The sequence below is a fragment of the Rhipicephalus sanguineus genome, chromosome 2, assembly GCF_013339695.2.
Source record: "Rhipicephalus sanguineus isolate Rsan-2018 chromosome 2, BIME_Rsan_1.4, whole genome shotgun sequence".
Taxonomy (NCBI): domain Eukaryota; kingdom Metazoa; phylum Arthropoda; class Arachnida; order Ixodida; family Ixodidae; genus Rhipicephalus; species Rhipicephalus sanguineus.
In genome coordinates, this window is record NC_051177.1 from 36,956,696 (window position 1) to 36,979,582 (window position 22,887).

Genomic DNA, 22,887 nt, shown 5'->3' on the forward strand with positions numbered 1-22,887 from the left:
GCGCATACGGCATACAGCAAGCGGCCCAGCAGTGACTCCGCGACCCGAGTAGGCGACGCGCTGCACGCAACTAGCCAGAGATGATCGGCTCCACGTCGCGGTACCGCCCTTCGGTGAAACGGTGTCAGCTCATTGCAAAGGCGGTTAATTCACTCGTGAGCACGCAGCGGGCGTCGCTTCACGACGCGAAAAGGCTTAGCTTGTCACCGAAGGGGTTGTTAGCACTTTAATAAAAGTGCACAAAGAAAAAAAAAACGGCTTGGCCGCTAAGCGCACGTTTTTAAGGCAGAGTCCATATACAACGAACTACTGATATAACGACCATTTTTCGCGACACTTTCGAATTCGTTATAAACGGGTTCGACTGTATACATCCACGAGCAGGTGAAAACAAAACAAGAAAGATACAGAACATGTTTGAAAAAAGGAGTATTCTCAACAGGGCAAAAGATAGATTGACAAGGGAAATTATTGAAGCTTATGAAATAGTAAAAACGAATGATGAGTGTCAGCATGCCATCTTTGTCACTGTCAGACAAGGAAACAACATTTCTCGATCCATCGCCCTAGTTTGCTTGCAAAAGGTTGTGATTGCGGCAAAACATGCGCGTTTGGGTCCTTTTTCTGTATCTTTCTTGTTTTGTTTTCACCTGCTCACGTATGTATATATATGCGTCCCGTGCATATCAAAATAAAGATTTCCAGTTGAAAGTCATCGCTGTGTGTGTGTGCGTGTTCTACTCTGTCCGCGTTCAGTTGCGCTGTTCAAACTAAGCATGATAAACCAACTAGCCCGCCAACCCACTTTGGCCCACTTAAAGTTACATGAATATTACATTCATTATTACTTGCTCTCAGCACAAGAAATACAATGCAAACCCGATCAATTTTTTTATATTCACAGACATAATACATTTCACTGCCACAACTATGAACAGATCAAGTACTTTAGGCACCTTGTTAGCTGTCTCCTAAGCTCTCCAAAAAAATTACAACTCTGCTTATGAGCAAGAAAGTTTAACAATCCACCTGTCTCCTGCAGGCTTTGAGCCGGTGTCAGTTGAGCGTGCAGACTTCTCCTTGTCCGTGTTAGAAGGTGCTGGGACGACAGAGTGCCTTGCCGTGGGTGCCGTTCCCATCTCTCGATCCACCACTGGGTTCAATAGCACCGCTGTCCCACTCGCGGACAGAATCACCACCTCATCACTGAATGCAACGAGAAGATGACAATGCGATGTGTCAATGTGCGTGCCATGTTGTGTGAGAACATGACTGAGGGTGCCTAGACACAGCAGTCGCAAAAGTTGCAGTACACACAGTGCAAAAAAAAAGTTGGTTAATAGGCTTCGACATTAAATGGTGCACTACTAGCTAGCGTAGCTAATGGCAACTAACCTAAAAGATGAGCAATATGTATGCCAATAATGAACAACAACATTTTTACTACTCAATACGCTCCTCATCTTGGAAGCTAAAGGTTTGGTAAGATAGTGTAAATGAACTGTTTAAAAACCAGAGTGACAAAACAAATTGATTAAGAGAACTGATCATTCTGCCACATCATTACTTTATTTCTTCTTTCTGTTGCAATCAAACGACCCATTGAATTAAATTCTGCTCCCGTTCATTTGTTTACATTGAGTTTTGTGCAAATATGTAATAATTCTTGCTGGGTTTCCAATATAAGCTGGTTGAACGGCAATTTACATTCAACGAACCATCAATTTCTCTTCCCAAATAAACCATGGCAAGAATGAGAAGTATACTGTGCTTTAAGAACGGCAAGGGTTCGAAGAGCAAACTGCTAAGCGCACACATACTTTTTTCCAGTACAATAACATCTATTGTTTGAAGAAGCAGGAGCAGAGAGATAAATTTCAAAAAATGGTGCTATTCTTACCAGATGTTTGTGGTTTCGTTGTAACCTAGTACAACATTGCATCCAAGGGAACGTGTATGGGAGCGAATCTCTTTCCTCAGCTCCATCCACCAAGCATCACGCGTTTCGGGTTCATCTGGCAAAATGTAACCCATGCAGAAGACAATAAGTGCCTCTCAATCATGACAATTGGTTGTGCTGATATGTACAAGGGCATCACCCTCATGCGCTACTTTCCATGACTTTGCTCATATTGCGCCTTCATTTCGAGAGAGAGGCCTACAAATGAACTTTCCATAAATAGACATCTTCTACAAGCACTTATGCCAACCACTCTTTTTTCTTTACTATTACTATTACTAGACTCTCAGTAATTGTAAATCTGTTTAACGGAACTGCTGCTTAAATGGAACTCCCTCTGATACGATCAGTTTCATACTTGAATTCTGCACCCCTGTTCACCTGTCAGTGAATGGAACTCTTGTTAAATGGAACATATTTCCCTGGTCCATTTCAGGTTCAGTTTAATGAGAGCCTACTGTATTTGGTTACTATTTTAAACACTCATTATTTAACAGTTGATAACCTGGCACAAACAACAAGAGGGAAGAAAAGATCAAAGTAGCGGTTACCACAGGTGTGTTAATGCATACCACTGAAAAAAAGTTATGGGCAAGTACTTTACACATTGCTACGATGCCCTATACTACAATGCACTGTGTCATATGGGATGGGATGAGCATGTATCTTTTATGGATGGGTGGATCAGTGGTTGCAATTCATAATTCAACAGAGTTCCTTCAGCAGGCAATATTCAGTAATGGAGCAGCAAGCACTAAGGTGTCTACATAAATGCAGCTTTTGGACAAAGCTTTACAAGTGCTTTGAAGGTGCCACTAAGGACATAACAGCAGTTGACATGATGCAGTAGTCTTTTTTTTTTTTTAATAGCGAGACTTCACAAGTTAAAACACATGAAGAATATACATTTCTTGGAAATTCAAAAATTCGTAATTAATATGGAGACAACCCACCAGGATTGTTGATTTGGTCGAGAAGCTTCACAGATCTTGCAGACACAACGCCCCCAATACTTTGAATGAACCCTTGTGGAAATTGCTTCATGGTGATGAAGGGGTACTCCTATTTTGTTGAGCAAAACATGGCTTTTAAGGAATCATGCAACACATGCTCGAAGCAGTACACCTCAGGCTTTTCAAATTAGTAATTTAACGCTTTTTATTCATAAAAAAATAAATGCAAACAGAGTTTGTGCATACAAAATATGAGAAGCTGTTGTTGGTGATACAACGTATTCTCACTTGTTCAAGCCCCGGAATGGCATTTAGTACAGCAGGAAGGCTCTCATCACATCCTGGTACAGTAGAACCCCGCTGATACGTTTTTGAAGGGACCGTAGGAAATAAACGTAAGAGACGGGAAACGTAAGAGCCGAAAAACAGGAAAAACGGCAAAATATTTAGTGGTACAGAACTTTATTTCAATTCTTATGAGCAGCACGAAAATTGGCGCGCTCAGCCGCGATCTAGTCGATGGATAGAAACGCGGAGCTTAGGACGGCCTTATCCACAGAAATGTAATCAACGTATGTGATTTTTTTAACACCAACAGCTGTAGGCATGAAAGAACTAAGCACACGCAATCACGACCGGCGCGGCGAGTCCGACCGCGAACCGCACGCACGACCATGCGAGCTCCAATCAGCTCGAACTCCTCCCGTTCTCCGACAAATAACGATGATGATGAGTCTACGCCAACGCGATGGCAGAAGTGAATGCCAATCTCGAAGGCCTTGCTTTCGCAAGCAATTACGTCATACACGCCATGTTTGTGCGATGCAAATCTCAGAGGCTATGCTTTTGTCAATAGTAAATGCCAATCTCGAAGGCCTTGCTTTTGCGAGCAGTTACGTCATAGACGCCATTTTTGCAATTTGAATCTCGAAGGCCATGCTTTTGTTTGCATCAATTGAAAGATTCTGTTGCTTGCGCCTCTCATGCGGCTAATATTACGGTCAAACGAGGCCAAGCTGCGTGAAAATGCACCATAGCCGCTCTCTTTGGTAGTCACTCGGTCGGCTCCGGGCGCACTTCGCGACGTATCATACGGGAACGGTCCGACAGTTAGGACGTAACAGCGGGGTTCCCAATACATTGTATCCTATGGGAGCTATGCCGGGACCGGCGGAAAACGACGTAACAGCCGGGAAAACGCAGCAGTGAGGAACGTAACAGCGGGGTTCTACTGTATTTGACCTAAATCCTCGTATGCAGCAGCAAAATGCCACTGAGCCACTGTAGACACTTAAGGCAAGTTACTGTTCTCATAGATAAAGTGTATTTGAGGTTTGAGGTACAAAAGCTTAAGAACTTACAAGAACTCACTGAACTTTTTTTTTTCTTTTTTTTTTCAATGTGCTAATAATGCAAGAGCTGCATTATATGAAAGCTTCTGACACACGGACTCAGCTGTTGTCTGACCCTTTCAGACGCCACCTATGAAGAACTGTCTGTAAATGTGTCATATCAATACATTATTATTTCAAGGCACTCAACAGTCTATTGCAACAAAAATAATGTCATAATATGTTAATTTATGTGTGTTAAAGTAACTAACCTTAACTAAGTTGTAATTAAATATGTACTTATCCTGAAAGAAAGAAGATTATATTTAAGGGCTCGTTTTTCTTTGTTAGACACAATAATAATGAGAACTAACAGACAATAATGCCAAGGAAAGTATAGGGGCTGTTATTTGTAGCAATTAGGATATAAATGTGAAGAAAGTAAAGTGGACGAAAAGATAACTTGCCGCTGGCAGGGACCGAACCTGCGACCTTCGAATAAAGCGTCCAATGCTCTACCACTGAGCTACGGCGGCGGTCATCTTCTCGTCCACTTTATGGGGTATATATGTGCATTTTAAACTTAGGAGTGTTAGTCAGCGCCGATTGCAGCCATGGCAGCGAGTGTAGAACACTCTTTGTCTGCCTGTTGGCATCAAGCAGCACGTGATCTTTTTACAAGCCGGCAGTTGACCAATAATCCCTTGTATATTGCTTGAAGGAATCAAGTCTGTCAGAACGAGACCCTCGCCATGAATGAAGGAAAGAAGATTACTTTTAAGAGCTCGTTTTTCTTTGTTAGACACAATATTAATGAGAACTAACAGACAATAATGCCAAGGAAAGTATAGGGGGCGTTATTTGTAGCAATTAGGATATCCTTATCCTGAAGTCACTGACGCTCTGTTTCGCATAAATAGAATGAAATCTTAGGCTACAAATACAGTGCAAGTTCATTTTTGCTTTTGTCCATTTTGGGCAAAGAAAAATTATACTTTTCACATGGCTCACAGGAAGCAGCACGTCGAACGTGGTAGTGCCTTTAGCAAAGTGATCATATGCAACATACACTGCAAAATGAAGTTAAATGAAGACAAGTTTATTATGCAGGAGGTTCAATTTATCCAACGCCCGATATACCTCGCTCTTTCTTAGCCCCTAGTTGATAGAACTAGCAAAAACACAATTGTGTACATGGCGTGTCAAAGGCTTAAAGAGGAATATAATAATAATAATAATAATAATAATAATAATAATAATAATAATAATAATAATAATAATAATAATAATAATAATAATAATAATAATAATAATAATAATAATAATATCTGGGGTTTAACGTCCCAAAACCACGACGATTATGAGGGACGCTGTAGTAAAGGACTCTGGAAATTTCAACCACCTGGGGTTCTTTAACGTGCACCTAAATGTAATGGGCCTCAAACATTTTCACCTCCAGCGAAAATGCAGCCGCCGCGGCCGGGATCCCACGAACATCGGGTCAGCAGTAGAGTGCCATAACCAATAGACCACCATGGCGGGGTGAGGAATATAATAAACACCTTTTAAATGACGAAACAGTCAAAACTGATGGGTAAGAACAAACAGTTCGTGTCGAATTTTACCCCTGGTGTTATGGCAGAAGCATGTTTACGAAAGCAATGATAAAACCTTTACGCTCAATAATTGCCTCAAACTTATCTGCTTGTGCTTTCGTGAGCAGCCTTTGCTAATGTGTTTTTCAAGAGCAATAGGACATGGCAGGTCGCACAAGTTCCACTCAAAGAGGACTCACCAGCATGTCCAGACTTTCCCGCGCCAGCGCAGGCCTATTGATAAACTGCCTTGGCCCACCACCAGTGCTACTTCCAGAGCTTGCACCTGTTGGGGTACATGACAACACAGTTTAGTAACATCTGAAAAATATCGTGTGCAGTCCCAACTTCACGAAACCAGGTTGGTTCCAATCTACACTAAGTGCCACTTAGTGCAGATTGGAACCATCCTAGTCTCCCTTTAACTTATTAAAATTAAAATTAAATTCTGCAGTTTCACACGCCAAAAGCAAGATATTGTTACAGTGCAGCAATATTGTCACATGCATCGTTACTGGAGAGCGCGCACTGATGACGGAGGCAATAAGAGAAGAACACGACACAATAGTGGCTTGCATGTAATCTCTTTGTCTCCATTGTCAGTGCGCGCTCTCCAGTAAGGATAAATGCATACCAACTCGCCCAGTTTTCTGCTTTGTTACTGTCACGTGGTTGTGATCGTGAAGCAAGCGGAACTCCGGCAGGTAAGGATGAAACACTTAATTGGGCAAACATATATACGCCGAAAGAGAAAAGAAGTGACACACTCGGTGCAACGATAGCCTCAAGCAAAATCGTCGGTAATCAGCTCGTCTGTGAAACATGCCTTTATTAAAGGGACACTAAAGGCAAATAACAATTTATGTCAGAGTGAAAGCCCAATGTATGACAACTTCTAAAACGGCAATATTATCAACAGCAGTGCCCTACTTACCGAGAAATTAAGCTAAATGTATCACATGATGAGCGCCACGAGTGGGACATTTTCGAAGTGATCCCGATGACGTAGGGAAGTCGGCCTACAATAAATCGCTAGTAATCAAACTAGCAGCAGTAAAAAAAGAACATTCCGAGCAACAAAAGACGTAACAAAATGCTGTTTGTTCGTTTCCGATTGATTCATGGAAAACAAAACCTCCGTGGCGTTGCCATGGGAAACGGCGCGCGTGGTTCAAACATGGTTCAAAGGTTCCGTTTTCGCCGAACTGTGCCTCGCCCGTCTCAGTGGTAGTTTCGGGATCGCGTACTGCCGTGCGTGTTTTGCGCGCTCGTGAAAGTCGCTCTGACAGAAAGTTCAACAAAATGCCGCATGCGTGTGATATTGCCGGATGCCCGAATGGTGCACAACGCCAGTGCTGCAGCAAGGAAACCGGTGTGTCTTTTCACTGGGTGCCGCGGAATGAACCCTTACGCTCGAAGTGGCTTAGTGTCATGCCATTGCGCCAGTGTGCTAAACAGTCAAAACCTCCGCGTGTGTGCTCGCTGCACTTTCGTACTGAGGATTACGAGACCAACCGCAACTTGGTGACGGTTTTGAATGTGCCCATCCGAGCAAGTCTTTGCCGCAGCGCCGTTCTTGCTACTGTGGGTCCCGCTACTTCCGCTCGGCTGCCACTAGTGTCGGCGGCCGCGCAGTAAAAGCGGGCAACGTTGGGCACGGCAGCAGTGACGTAGGAGAGTCGTATTTTCAGGCGGGAGATTTGAAGCGCGCTAACGCAATGCGGACCACTAAAAACGTGATTTTATTTCAAAATAAGCACTTCCTTGGCACAAAAGCAGCACTACGAGGTTTCTGGACCGCTATTTCAACAATCAACGTCGACTTAATATTTGCCTTTAGTGTCCCTTTAAACATGGCTTTTAAACATGCCTTATTGAACCTTCAAGTGTTAAGGGGAGATGCTCCTCGGAAAATTTTTTCTTTAAGTATTTGTCACAGCTCAATGAAACTTTCACCATTTATAGAGTTTGAGCTCCGCTTTTCAAATCTGCTTTTATCTTTTTTATAGCTCATTTGGTTAATTTTTTGAAGACAATGCATTTGTGAAAACAGTGCATTTTTGTGCAAGCTTAGGCAACAATTGTGAGCACCAAAAACACTAAAAAAATAGCTCATATTGCTCCTAATGAATTGAGGAATTCAATAAAGAAAGAAAACATAGGGTAACATATGTGTGTTAGCCTAGAAAAAAATTCCAATGCTGAGTTTCAGTTTTACCATTCTCAAGGAAGAAACTTATCAAATCATCTTGCTGAATATGCTTGTGGAAAACTGTGAAAGTTGTTTCTTTGAATTGAGGACATGTTAAACTATAAGCAGGCCAAATTTCATTACGATCGGACTACATAAAGTGCACAAATTTTAGTGCACAAACTCTAAAAATGCAGCAAAACGAAGAACTGAGAAAAACATGTTTGAAAGCTAGACTACGGTGGACGCTACGCTTGACTACGGTGGGGAAAAGATTTTTTTTTCGGTACTTTCAGCAAGAAAGACGCGTTGTCGAAGTGGGCTCTGGGAGAAGAGGGTTAGGCCTACATGCTCGCAAAAATTCAAGAGCCGGCAATGCCGTGGATCGATATGCCACATGCATGAAATTTCGGTAAATTCGCGCTTCCACGAGCCACCACGAGGGCTTTTATTGCACTTTTTCTCAACTTCTAGTTGATTCTTAGCTTTGATTCTCTAATATAATAAAGAGGAGGCTTGGGGGAATACAAAACACAATAAAACACAAATTCAACTTTTTTGAAAAAAAATCGAGATTTTTCGAGTAGCATCTAGAATCTAGAATAAATCTAGTTAAATCTAGAATAAACTCTGTTGCTCGTGGCTTGCGTGTAATCTTGACGGAACAGCCTGAAACAATTGTGAAGTTTCTAAACATTGTGTCGCAGCTTGCGACGAGTGGTGGTAAGAATTTTTGTGAGTGATACCCAACCACGCCAAAAATAAAGGAATAGGTGTACGTGGCAATATGATTATGAGACATGATGTAGTGGGGGACTATTAATTTTAACCACATGGGGTTCCATAGATGTGCATCTAAATCTAAATACATGTTCATTTTTGCATTTTGCCCCCATATAAATGCGGCCACAATGGCAGTGAATCGAACCCACGCCCTCATGCTTAGCAGTGTACTGCCATAGCCAGTAAGCCACCCTAACAGATCCCTGATCATTTATAAGTTGAGTAATAGCTGTCCACTCACCTAGAAGAGGGACACTGCAACGGAAGGTTTCGAAACAATTTCGACTACCTGAATCAACAAAAGCACTGTAAGTACAAGCATTCTTGTAAACTGAAACCGCTGGTAAACGCTAATGGGAAGTGTACCTGCAACCCTGCATGTTCAGCAGCACCGGCACAGCAGTCATTGAGCCGGAATAACCAGTCAAACTTATAAACATTGCTACGAGACCCTTACACTAATGTCTCATTGCAAGGAGCTAATGTATAGTACAGTTCGTTCTTAATAACTCTGACGCCAATTAGATTTCACATCCCGCACAAAGGCCTGCAAAATTATATCTTGGCAAAGGATGCTCAAATAACACTCCACTTAAGCCATTTTTTCCAGAAAAGGCTCAAAAAATGTTCAAGTTACACTTCTAATTAGCCACTGCCTTTAACAAACAACCATATCATACACATGCGCCGTAGCAATGTGCAGCATTCTGAAAAGCAGGGCTATTTCAGCTATTTGGTTCACAAACTAAGGTGAGCGAGAAGAACATTTAGTATGGTATAAGAGCCGAGAGGTCAGCAAATTAAAGTGAACATAGTGAAAGAAACCTGCAAGCAGGCAATATTTTTATTCATATCACTTTACCTAAATGTAGCTGACTACAATGAGAGTGTGGAAGGGTACAAACAGTGCGCTTGGGTGTGGGTGTGCGTGTTATTACAGGTCTGACAGCTGTCAACAGATCTGCTAACAGCTGTACCCAGCCTGCGTGTGGGTGTGCGTGTTATTACAGGTCTGACAGCTGCAAACAGATTCGCAAAGAACTGGCACCCAGTTGGAAAGACACATACTGAGAGCAGCTGCAGCCGGTACTCCCGCGTGGAGATCCGGGTCCGAGGCCCTCTGCAGGGGGATGCTTGAAAACGCTGCCACTGGGGTCATCCTCGGGGGTGAAGGGAGGGGGTGAGGGGGCGACTCCTCAGAGGGGGACCTGGGTGGGGGGCAGAGCGTGTCCGAACGGTTCCTGCGCAGGGGCGCCCCCAAGGGCGCGGGGGGCAGGAGGGCTGCCGCCCCCTGAAGCAGCAGGGACTGGGCCGATGCCAGGAGACCCGCACCCCGTGGTGAGGGCGTCCCGCGTCGGCTTCCGCCACCGTGTGGGGAGCCAGGGCTGACCCGCACACGAGGTGCAGCCGTGCACAGCCAAGCGGGGGAAGAGGGCATGCGGGCGTGACAGCGAACAACCAGGGGGGAGGGGGGAGGCCTCTGCAGGGATGGGGGGAGCAGAGGGGGAAGGGGCAGCTCTCTGGCAAAAGGAAGGGGGGCGAGAGAAAGGAAGAAAGAGAGAGAGCAGCAGACAGAGGACACTGTCAGACACGTAGCATGCCACACGTAACACGCACCCATCAAGTCCCTACGTCTCGGTGCTGGCACTGTGGAGGGGTTGGCCGAGAAAGGCCAGCAAAGTGGCATGTGTTGCAGGAAAGTGTGGCCACTGACTTGAGGACAGTGGGGAGAGAAAAAGGTACAAGGGAGTTCCATGCTTCATCATGGCATGGCTGAATGAAGACGTGTTTTTTTGCTCTTACACATCAAGTCTTGATTCCGTAAATAAAAGCGGAGGGGGGAATAAAAAAGGCCTAAAATGCGCAGTCCTCAAGCATAGCTCATATCTATTAGCAGACTCTCACTCTAGTAGGTTGAAAATTTTGTCTGTATGAACACTGGCTATAGACCTCCTATCACTGTGTAAATGGCAGGTGAATCAACAACAGCGCAGCTTAAAATGAGCTAATACAATGTACACTTGCCTCCTTCAGATTTATTGGTGCATGTTCATGAAAAAATCCCAGATTTTTTACTACTTTGCTTGCATTCTTTATCACCTAACGCAATGCTTGGGATACCAGCGATTATTGAAATCTGTCCACTGATTTTCCACAAATGCTAGCATCAGTTTGCATTGGAGCTGCGCTTCAGGTTTAGCTCATGAATAAAAACAGCCAATCGATGCCACTACCTTCCTTCCATATGTTCCAATATCACTTACGCACCACATTGCCAGCAGCACTACCACCACCATTACTTGTCTATCAGTGCACATGCAAGGCAGAACCAATGCCTGTACGTAATTTCGCATTACAGCCAGTTTTGTTTCAACATTATGCTGCATAATTGAATAAATATTTCACTGCATTTGCCCATACTAGCAGTATATTTAAAGAGACACTAAAGCGAAGTGCTAAATCAGTATAGTATGATAAATAATTTCTTGAAATCTCTATTTTTGTTAACTTCACGATCATGTGTTTATGAAAGTCGAATGAAAAGAGCGAATGAAGGTCAAAGATCCATTTCTTAATTTTACGCCAAAACCTTAACACTTGAAACATGTTAGTGTGACGTCATGGATTCCAAAGTCCTTTTTTTTAAATTTTGGCCCTCCTGGCTTAACAAAAGTTTCTCAAACTTGCCATATTAAGTATATGGCCCCCTTAGAACACAAATGGAGTTCTTCTTACCGATAAAGAACTATGTGGGCGCTTGATGACATCCTCAAAATCTATCATGTCATGGCAAGTTAACACAGAAACTTAATTGCGGTGTCACCACCTGTATGTTCTCCTTGCACAGTTTCTGCTTTACCAAGTGTCTTTTCGGGGCAAGAGAAGTGTCTTTCGTAATTTACTGATACGAGTGAAATCATTTTTCTCTTTAGTGTCCCTTTAAGAAGATCCTCAACGAGCACAGACACACATCTGATGAGCTTAGCCATATCGAAAATTAACAATTAAAGACTTATGCTGTTTATTGCATTGGCTTGCCATGGTGATGCTTTAAACATGACATCAATTACTCCTGCACAATAAACAACATTCCAAAAGAGGTTGAAGCTACCACAGGTATACTTTCAAGGCATGAATGACAACAGCAGAGATCACTTAAATGACTACTTCACTACGTGACTCATAGGCATGCACAAGAATTTTTCAAACTGTAGAAAATAATATCTGAATCAGGTTTAAGAAACAATAACAAAGAAGTTGGTCCTTGTTTTGAAGCTGCTGAGCATCTTTCCCATATAAGGTATTACTCACGAACAATCAGTTCGCTCAAAAGCCCAAATTTGCCTTCATAAAATACTCGAATTCTCCAAGCTGGGCACCACAATACTATGATGAAAAGCAAAACGAATTCGCTTATCTTTTACCTGCAGGCTCCTGTCAAGTGTTAGTTTGAATGTTGGCAAAATTCCTAAGTGTATCATTCACCACATATCTTTCATGATAGCAATTCATGTTGTAACCCATTAATCCCTACCATGTCACAAACCCTGAGAACACATACCAATATATGAAGCTACAAAAGGTTGGTTCACATAATTGCCTTCTTTTTTTTAAAGCTTTTCTGAGTTTGTTTTCGGTGACTGTCCTAGTGAAATCTTGCAGATGGCTTTCTAACATCATAACAAAGTAATCTACCTCGGAACAGGGCTTTGCAATTTAAGGTGCTATGGCATCTTGGATTGAAATGTGTAGAGCGAAAGGCTAGGCCAGCATAAACTGTTAGCTATGGGGAAGTTTCCTTTTATAAAAGGCTACAATTTGATGCGCTATATCGCAACATTGAGCCACTCGTGCGAGAGATTAATTGTTAATTAATTAAGAAAAGTGTCTTTTGGCACATACCGACACAAACAGGACAACACTGAGCACAAGCAGCCATGCAATGATCGCTGTATAACACAAATAGGCGAAGAGGGGCAGGAGTGACGCTAGTGCAAGAAAGACGACAGCAGGTGCAAGGAAGGTGAATGGGCACAACAAGCTAATGCAGAGAAACACCACACTACAGTGCGTATCAACAGCGAAAACTTGGGACTAAGCGAAAGTGTATAACTTCAAGATTTTATTTTCTTTAACCCGTCAGTTTGGCAGGAAGTTCTTAATACAAGAGCAATGCATGCCAAACAAGGCACACTGAAAGTGCCAAAGCACATTCCAGAATGTTGATGCTAATATGATTCTTGCAATGTTCAACATGTTAACGAAGATACGTGCTATCGTCATTACAATGTCATACTGTGTGTGTCAACTAGTATAACATTCGTTAAGCATTTCTGACAAGTTCAATTAGCTAAATTAAGTTTGTAACGCAAATCATTACGTGTACATGGGGGGCACATCAGTATCGACTCCAATAACAACAGTTTACTTGATGTAGTTTTTTACTTCGTGCATTTAGGAATCGGAAAGTTATTTTCATGCCATTTTTTTATAAGAGTAAGTTGAGTAACCAGTGCATTGATGAAGGAAGGATACTATGACTAGTGCTCAAAAGCAACAATCGAACCACGCTCTTCACTCAGTGACAACCTAAGAAATTAGTTCAAGCACCATATATAAAGCTGCACTGCCTCGTGCCCTCTGTGCATCTAGGGTTTGAAATAAGATTTCTTAGAGACACCGATACTAGTATATTGATAGAAATTTGTGTCCATCGTGACGTCAGAGAAATTAGCAAACATACCTAATAGGCTGACAGATTTATACAATTCCTCTTTTTTACATTGGACAGTTTTGCGATTGCTGCTGCATTCGTAGGTTGTCACAAACAGGGGCGGTATTCTCAGGCAATGACTTTCAGAAATAGTTTCACATTCCTTGAGATTTGACGAGACTATGCAATCTTCCCGCAGTGCCACAAGTGCTGTCAGCTGTAAGCCTAGATGAATCCAATACCAATTTTAGGAAAATATAGTGAAAAAGAAACTCCTCAAAAGTGATCCCTAAAGGATACTGCCCCTGTAGACAGCTCAGAAATAAACACTAGGCAGCATGTGAAGAAGTATCGGCCTATGTAGAATTCTGGCTCGCTAGTGGAACTACTTCTGCTTAAATTAAGTAAGCAAAAAAAAAAGCTTAAAGATATATGCGGCTGTAGATTCACTTGCCTGAGGAAAGCTGCCATGTTAAAAGACAGTACAAAAACTGTCTGCTCCACAAGTTGAAAAACTGGTAGGCACTGCGACTTAAAACTATTACTGTAGGCATACAAGGTGATGAAGCATAAGCACTAGCAGGAGAAAAGCCAGTCGCACATGCCTTCTCAGAAATATTAAGTACCGTGATTTTAAAAGATTTAATGTGTGTCAGTTTTAATGTGTGCTTATTGCACCTCATAGAAGTGAGAGTAGTCAACCTGTAGACAGAAAACTGAGCTGTAGTGATAGCGCAATTGCTCAAGAGATCACACAAACACTTGATAATTGACTACTCATAGCTTAAAACTTTTTCAAACATTTCTGCATTTATACATAAGAAATGACTGCTGATAAGAAGGAGAAACTGAAGAACAAACACTTCTTTATATAAGTTTACTGCATAAATATCCACACTTAAGGTTGAAGATCTTTTTTCTGTGCAGCAGAAGCCTACAAAAATTGTTAGGCTGAACTTCTGTTTTCAAATTAAGTGCACTAATGATTATTTTTAAACAACCTTGGCCACGGGAAACTAAAACTTGATTTGACAGGAGCTACTGAAGGAATTCCAAGCAGTTAGTTCCAGCAAGCTTTCATCTTATGTCTTTTCTGACGTACTAAGCTTTTAGTCACGATAATATTACCCATTCTCCATCCTAGAAGCCCCAACGTATCAATGTAGCTGTGAAAAACACTTCAGTGTTTATAGTATCCGAATCACTCAGCATAGTATTACAAGATGCTGCCAATGGCCCTGCCACTCAAAGCTTCAGCATGATTGCTCACTAAAGCAGTGGTGCTCAAGCAAAGATTTTCTAAAACTTTTGAGTTATGCATGACTTCCACGATTCTACTTGGCTTCACAAGAAGGCGACAAACACAGTGACTACAAGAACTCTCTCTCTAAGCTAAGCAACAAAACATAAACGCCAAGACAGAAAGCCAGCAATGTGGACGAGGTACTATATTAATGATACAGGTGCCCGCAATGCCTCCTTTCAATAGGGACTGAAAAGTTGCGAGGTCGCACACAGCAGATGGCTGAAAAATATGCTAGACATCAGCTCACTTTGGTTAGCTGAGTGAACACACCTATGAAAACAGCCAGCAAGCAAGGGCTTTTTTGTTTCAGCAGTGGTGCCCTCAGACAACAATACGAGTAAACAGTTATGATCTCATTATTTTTTCAGATTGTTCAGACATGTGGCTTTCCTAAAGTGGCACCTTGGACTTACTCTCTGATGGTTTCCTTCAAAGGTGACAAGGTGAGAGGATGGCCAATCCTCACAAGGGTTACAGCGGTGCCGATGCCTCGTACCACGACACCAGACTCTCCTTCTAAGTCAAAGCACTGACGATAGCTGCAAAGCAAGTGCAATACATAAGTTAAGTCCTCAGAACCGTTTCTACATGCTTTTCAGAGGACTGACTACGTGACATGGTTGTCATAATAGTGCTAAATCCTCCCAGATTTAATGGACACTAAAGTGAAACAATGAGTTGGTTTAGTTTGACAAATTGTGCTCTGGGAGCTTTAATGTCATTAATTTCACCATCATAGGTTTATAATAGAGGAGAAACTCAAGGTCAAAGTTTAATGTTTAAATTTCGCACCGAAATCGCCGCGTGTGATGTCACGGATTTTCCTGAAAGTTGGTGTGCTAAGTCTATCTCCCCCTCAGGGGACAATATACTTCACTTTTACTGATTAAAAACTATGTAAGGCCTAACAGACATCGTCAGAATTTATCATGTCATGAAGTATGGTACGGGAATTTCAAGGTGGCGTCGCCATCCACATTCTTTCTTTGCCGATTTTCTCGCTGACCAAGTGTCTTCTCACGGCAAGCATGGTGATTGTGGAATTGTAAAAGTGTAATTTACTAATACGAGAAAAATCGTTTTTCTCATTGGTGTCCCTTAAAGAAAATTACGCAGTAAAGAAATCTCATATGGTGTGCCTAGTGTCACCTAATATTTCCCCTAACCACATATCCTTTGTGCTAAATGTCACTAAGCTTTATTCTTGCTGCTCAGGAACTAACTGACCATCATTGTGCTTACCTTCCTTAGCACCTACAGTCAACGTCTGATTTTTCGGACTCCCTAGGGACCGCGAAATCGTCCGAAAAATCTAGCAGTCCGAAAAAACGAATTGATGTTTTTTTATTCCACTCAAGCCATCAAATCGCCATAGCCCTGACCGAAATAGCTTTAATGCCTCCCAGTACACTTATCAGGCATTTTGGTGTGCACCCAGGCTCTCGCAAGTACATTCGGTACCTGCCGCGAACCCCGCTTACCTACGTGCCAACCGCCACTTGCAAATTTGCATCTCGTGATGAGCGACGCTGATATCAGCAAAGCACGGAATAGATTACGGCTCTCTCACATGGGGCGTCTGGAAACGATGACGCGGAACAAAAAGACTGTGGTGAAAGAGCGGACGACTCGTCCGGCTTTCCCCGATGCGTGTGCGCACGTAAACGATGTGCACACGCATCACCGCTCTCCACCGATACGCAGCATTTGCTGCCGTGTGAAGCCGATTGTTTCTAGTTGTGTGCAGCACACCACCAACTAAGCTGACACCGTCACTGTACTGTTGCTGCACCGTACGCACACATTTGTCATGAAAGGGTTCGTGATGCCCACTCCGTTCCTGACCGCACACGGGCGCGGCCATATAGTTTCTGTAATTGTGAGGAATTCTTATGGGCGCTGCAATGGCAAGCTGCTTTTGTTTGTGAAGGCAACGTGTCTGTGCGGCGCACTTAGCGGCCTCACATAAAGAGGCAGCATCAGTGGCGGCGCGGCGCATTTGGGTTCTCGCCTATTAAATGCGTGCAGTACACATGCAGCTGTGCTGGGCCACATGCACTACCGAGCAGTTAACTGAAGGTGCTTATCGTAAGGGTTGTCAGCGATTAAGCCGTACTGGCGCGTTTGCCACATGCCGCCATCACGCTTCCGTGCATTTCCGCTGCTTATCCGTAAAGACATTGCCACACGGTGCCGTGATAGCGGCCCCTTTGAATTTCTGGTTTGCTTCACCCCATAACACTTCGGAATTGTGGCAAAGCTGACTTTCAGACTCTGCTGCTGTCGCAAACGGATCGAATCGCGAAAGCGCTGGTTCAAACCTACTAGGTGATAGACGCAGCAGATGTGGGGGCTTCAATTAATGCCTTTCAGATCTGCAGTTTGGGCAGAAAGTAAAAAAAATTGGACACCAAAGAGTTTCAGCGTCCTAAATTTCGGACATTCTTATACATCGATGTCTATGGGACTGGCGACGGTGCTGCGAAAGCGTCCGAATTTTCGAGCATGTCCGGAAAATCGGGCGTCCGAAAAATTGGCAGTTGACTGTATTTTACAAGTTCCAATTCAACATAGACCAGGGTACTAGCTTTTTCAATAAAAAGGCTGTTTGTTTGTTCGTTCTTCATTCATTCTTTTAATATGAAGATAAACAGCCATTTATATTGTTTTCATGAAAGCTTCAAGCCAGAACCACTTCACAAGAAAGTTGAAAAGGTTGCACATAGCCAATTATATGATACAATGCAACGACATGAGGGTGCACAGAAAACTTGACTTAGTGATCTTATTAAGGGTGCAATGCACAGAGCTTCACGGCAGAGCTTAAGAAGAAAGATCCTGGCATACTTACGCTACAACCGTGTTTCCACCAAGTTCCAAAGCTTTGTGGCCAATGCGCCGCTGAACTTCACCTACATAGAAAGAAGCACCAATACAGAAGCTTACTGAACAAGCCAAAACAAGGGTGCAGAATCCAGTTATACCTGTTACACCCCATGTGTATGCAAGTTCAAAACAGTAAGCAGTTGGGCTGATTGGTGCAAGACTATGTGATAGGAAGCAGCAGGAAGCAACACAACAGCGCTGTTGGTGTTCTTGAGGAACACTGGACTTAACCAAATTTTGTGAATTACTCTTTTGCGTATATATGCGCACTTGTGACTGTACGTACTATTTGTGTGTATGTGTGATCATTGTATATACTATAGTCATTACCCGACACGTGGAGTAGCAAGCCAGGCGACAAACCAGGCTAACCTCTCCGGGATTTTTATTAAAGATTGTCATCTCTCTCTATGGCATCTCAAACAGCTTGTTGGGCATGTTGGTGCTTAACGGTAATGGTGTAGCTAGAGTGAAGAGATCATACAAGGAAAAGAGAGAGAAGAAATGTGAACAAATGTCAAGCATTACATTGCTATGCATCACAACACGAACAAAGGCCATTTGTTCATGTCTGTTCTGGTTTTGGTCCTAATATGATTAAGCTGTCTATATCACAGTGCAAGGTGACAGGCCACATGGGATTGAAAGGACTTACTGAAAGAGAAGAGCAACAGGGTAGCACAACAGTACTATAGCCCAGTGACTCTAATATAGCACAATCAAGGTGGGAATGATATGAACACAGCAGGTAACTTTAAAAGGCTAACAAAATTCAACCAGAGGCTGCACTTTGATTATAAACAAGTGAAACTTTAAGTAGAACTATACCACTGATACCACGCTACAGGTGCACTCCCAATACCAAACAGATGAAACGAAACGGTGGATGATACGAGTAGCAGAAAAGTGAAAGAAAAGAACTCCTACATTAAAGCACTGGCTTAGATGTACTTTGCTATCCTGAAAATTGTTGCTTTCCACTTAGATCCTGAATATTAATACATTGTAAGAAGCACAAATAAAAGTGTAAACATACCAGAGAGTTTTGAGAACAATGTCTGCCTTGCTTCATTAGATGCCCGAGGAGTACGAATCTTGTCAATCCACTTGTACTCAGGGTCGTCGTTAACGACAAGCTCCTCTACAAAGCCAAGTATGGCATGGGCATGGTAACCCTGGGGGATGCCACTGCCTATAAACACAAGACACAAAGGTAAAGCATACAGCTGCGCGAAATGGTACCAAGGACAACAATTAACGTATTTAAGTAGGTGTTCTGGCGCTTACTGAGATTGCACAGTTTAGGTACCAGCAAAAATTTCACAGAGGCAAACGAATACTATCACTGTGAACTGATGGTGCAGAAATTACAAGACACAGCAGGCCAACAAGCTTGCGTTTCAATTGAGCCGCTACCAGATGGGAACAAGCAGTGCGACACAAGCACAGTTAAGAGTGTTTCCGCTCCTGTCCTTACAGGACAGACTAGTTAGTAGCTCAAAGCAACATTATGCATAAAGAGACTGTCGATTAGAATGACTACTACTCACTGTAGAAGAAGCGCACACCACATGATGACTCCCGGTACCGATTAGAATCACTAAATAGGTCGATTCGAACAACTAGGTTGACCTCCCCCCGAATACCTGAAAAGAAGTCAAAGGTATAAGATTGGCAGGAAAACCTGACAGGGCACACGCATTAGCCCGCTTTCAACCTTATTTTTAAAAAAGAGGGAAAGGGGAAAAAAAGAAACAATGGAGCAAGAAAGATGATGGCAAGATTTTGACCTCAACTTTCCCAATGATTTGTGTGCAGTTACAAAACAATGACGACGCCACTGCCTACCACTATCTCGTTTCCTGTCAGTTTGACATCTCTGATGATATAACGCAAAACAACTCACCATGCATAGTGTCATAAATAGGGAGCCAGCCAGACAATGTGGACCCCACGTCTTTTCCAAGCAAAGGATTCAAGTCTATGTACACCTTCCCAATGGCGTCGTTCGCACTATACGTATCATAGTCCATTATCCTGAGAAATCAAAAAGGGATAACATAGTGGCATAAACAGGAAGACAATAAGGACCCCACACCTTTTCCAAGCAAATTATTCAGGTTAACATAAACATGCCTAAATTCTGCTGCATGTTTTAAAGTGCATTGTATCAAAAAAGACAACAGATAAGAGCATTCTTTTTTTTTGTGCATTTGCACACTACAGGCATCCATTTTCAACATGAAAACTAAGAGCCACCGGCCACACACTAATTATAAAATTATTTGAAGCCCAATAAAAATTACTTGAGTGAAATGCTAGACTATCAACCAAGTCATGTTAGACCTTGTTTGAAAGTCTTACTTAATAAGCTTACTTTCTTATGATACAGCAGATTACTTCTCAGCAGGCTGAACTTGACCTGGTATAGCGCATTACGGGGAAGAAGAAACGGCCGAGCAGACCAACACAAGAGCACAGAGTGCTATCACAAGAGGACAGAGCGCTACCGTTTCTTCTTCCCCGTAATGCGCTATACCAGTTCAAGTACGACGAACCAACTCGCCCAATCTTCAACACTTGTGGACTTCTCAGCAGATAATTGCAACATGAAGGTTAACATCATATGATAATTCTATGAATTAAAAATAAATCTCAGAGTGTGGGGCAGTGACAATACATGTGAAACACTGCGAAAAATCCCAAGTAATAAAATGTGCTCAAATACGAAAGATCAAGGTTTACAACCTCGGCAGAGAGGTGGCACATTGCAACATTTCGAAAACTCCAGAACTGAGTTGCACCTATATTAACATGCCTGCATACAATATGCCTACTATTGTTACAATATATGTTACAATACAAGAGGAAGGTTGAGCTAGTTGGTACAAATACCACACTTGACACAAACTTCATTTCTGCAAAACAAGACATAGGATGAAACAAGAAGCACTGTGTGTTTGAATGCTACTCTACTTTAGGAATCCGGGAATGAACACTACCTGATTTGCAGCGGTTCATCTTGCAGTTCCTCATCATCAACCTGGAAAGACAAGAGGCTGAACTTGTACACATTTGAGCAAAGCAGTACAAGTCATGTCATGTTTAACCCTGGCCAATATTGCGAATTCATATTACTTCGCTTCTTGAAAAGATAAAAATTTTGACGTTATCACGCCGATTATATTCTGAGCTTTTTCAAACCATGGTGCAAAGCAGTGGTGAAAGTTACTCCACCTCCGCAGAACTATTGCTTTTGATATTTTACTCTGGCTTCACTTATCACCTCAAGAGGTGCTCTTAAATGGTGCACTGTTTTAGCGCTTCTCCAATCATTCAGTCACTACGAAGTGATCAAGCCTGATAACCTCTGCTTAAGCATAGTTAATATTTGATCTGACAAGATGAGCTGCACGATGTCAAAAAGAGCCAATGGCTGTGCTGGCAAGTGTCCAGGACTTCTAGTGAGCCACGTTGAATTTAATACAAAAAAGTACTTTGAAGTCACCGATGTCCAGCATACACTGTGACATATTGACACTTGTGTTTCACTGCAAGATATCCTAAATAATAATTTAACCTCCATATTCACTTCTAACAACAAACTTATTAGCGCATAATTATTGAAAAAATACATATATTTCAATGTCTTTGGTTCCTCCCATTGCTGCAGTAGCTCTCTGTACACACACTGAATTCAGCTTTTTAAATATACACATCCATCAGCACTCATGCAAGAAAGGGGACATACCGCATGAACTTAAGTCACAAATAACCAGCTGCAATATACGTAGGACATAAATGTGCACGAACTCACCTCAAAACGAAACCAGTCGGAGTTCCACTGTGGGTTGAGTGATTTCTTGCATATTTCTGTTTTAAAGCATGTATTTCCAAGTTTAACCTGAAAATAAAAAAACAGACGCAATCACAAGGTTGAGCACTATCTGCCTTTGTTGCTTTATACGAGTGAAAGTCAATTTTCTTTTCTTATAAAGGGGCACCATACGCAACAATAACTTGATGACATGAATTCTTGTGATTTGCGATAGGTTTCCCACGTGCACCTTGGCTTTCTTGGTCATCAGATTTACGTAATAGCCTAGAAAAACATTCAAGTACTCGTTAATCGAGTAAGGAGCTACATAAATGTCCTTACCTCGCCAAATGCATCACAGGCTTCGCTTGCTCTGTCCATGATGGGCAGGCTCCTCGCCGCCAACAGCTTGACTCTGACTTTACCAGGCATTTTGCTTCTCGAGCGCCTGAAAGTAATGCGGCGCGAAAAGTACTACATTCATTACATTTTCCATTCTTTTAAACTTTTTACTATGCACGCGGAGATGCGTATAACTCAATTACAGAGAGTGCACTGCCAGTACGCGAAACTAAACAACCACCGAGCATTGAGACGGAAATACTCACGCCCCGAGCCAACGCTGGGAGCTCAGGCAAGCACAGGAATCATCGCAGTGATATTACGAAGAGTTACGGACCACACGTGGCCTGGAAACGAACGAAGGGGCACTCGGTTACGGAGAGGTCAGTCAGCTGCGCGCATACGCAATCAGCTGACCACTGTTTTGACACAAGCAGAGGTCAGCATGGCGTGCAATTTGATGTTCCCGCGCACTGACGGCTGCGCTATCTTTAAACCATCGCATTGCAACCGTTATGTAAACGCTGAAAGGGAGAGATAGGCGACTTCTCTCCGTTTATTCACACGGACACACGACACGGCACGCGGTGGCACACACGCTCGCGGCACAAGGGACGAACAACGAACACGCTTAAACGGGTGGGCGCGAGGCTCACCAGAAGCTTCATAGCATGTCAGGCTTTAAAAGTTGGCAGTCTTCTTCGCATCTGCGACATATTTGCAAAACATAAATGCGAGCACAACACAAACGAAGGCAAGGGAGACGGCTCCATGAAACTCGGAGCGCTAGCACGGCTGGGAGGAGTTGCGAAGGGTTAGACGAGACGGAAACGGAGACACTTTTTTCTTTTTTTCTTTTTTAACAGAGTTGCAATTGCAACGTGTTTTTTTTTTTTTTTTGTAGCAGTTAGCTCAGAAACGAGACACGCTGAGGGTATGTTATTTTTGTTGGGAGAGGTATAATGCATGGGCAAATTAAATTGGGCCGAATAAATGGCTTAATTGGTGC

The 22,887-nt window shown here is 42.7% G+C and overlaps 1 protein-coding gene and 1 non-coding gene across 3 annotated transcripts in view; both read right to left on the reverse strand.

Annotated features, from left to right (window-relative positions):
• LOC119382748 (C2 domain-containing protein 5) overlaps nucleotides 1–22,728 on the reverse strand; it is a 51,120-nt gene extending 28,392 nt beyond the window's left edge. The window contains exons 1-15 of one of the 2 annotated variants that reach the window (XM_037650579.2): nucleotides 22,535–22,728; nucleotides 22,145–22,225; nucleotides 21,879–21,984; nucleotides 21,537–21,623; nucleotides 20,722–20,762; nucleotides 19,626–19,756; nucleotides 19,270–19,365; nucleotides 18,756–18,911; nucleotides 17,685–17,745; nucleotides 15,247–15,372; nucleotides 9,882–10,021; nucleotides 6,040–6,125; nucleotides 2,914–3,022; nucleotides 1,901–2,015; nucleotides 1,030–1,206 (exon numbers count right to left, since the gene is read on the reverse strand). In XM_037650579.2, coding sequence (XP_037506507.1) covers nucleotides 1,030–1,206; nucleotides 1,901–2,015; nucleotides 2,914–3,022; nucleotides 6,040–6,125; nucleotides 9,882–10,021; nucleotides 15,247–15,372; nucleotides 17,685–17,745; nucleotides 18,756–18,911; nucleotides 19,270–19,365; nucleotides 19,626–19,756; nucleotides 20,722–20,762; nucleotides 21,537–21,623; nucleotides 21,879–21,968 — 1,415 coding nt within the window. In that variant the 5' untranslated portion in view covers nucleotides 21,969–21,984; nucleotides 22,145–22,225; nucleotides 22,535–22,728. The remainder of the gene's footprint in view (nucleotides 1–1,029; nucleotides 1,207–1,900; nucleotides 2,016–2,913; nucleotides 3,023–6,039; nucleotides 6,126–9,881; nucleotides 10,022–15,246; nucleotides 15,373–17,684; nucleotides 17,746–18,755; nucleotides 18,912–19,269; nucleotides 19,366–19,625; nucleotides 19,757–20,721; nucleotides 20,763–21,536; nucleotides 21,624–21,878; nucleotides 21,985–22,144; nucleotides 22,226–22,534) is intronic. The other variant, XM_037650580.2, reaches the window with a different exon arrangement.
• Trnak-cuu (transfer RNA lysine (anticodon CUU)) lies at nucleotides 4,709–4,780 on the reverse strand. Its single transcript has one exon. It is a non-coding gene; the product is annotated as a tRNA-Lys (tRNA).
• Nucleotides 22,729–22,887: the final 159 nt, after the last annotated feature.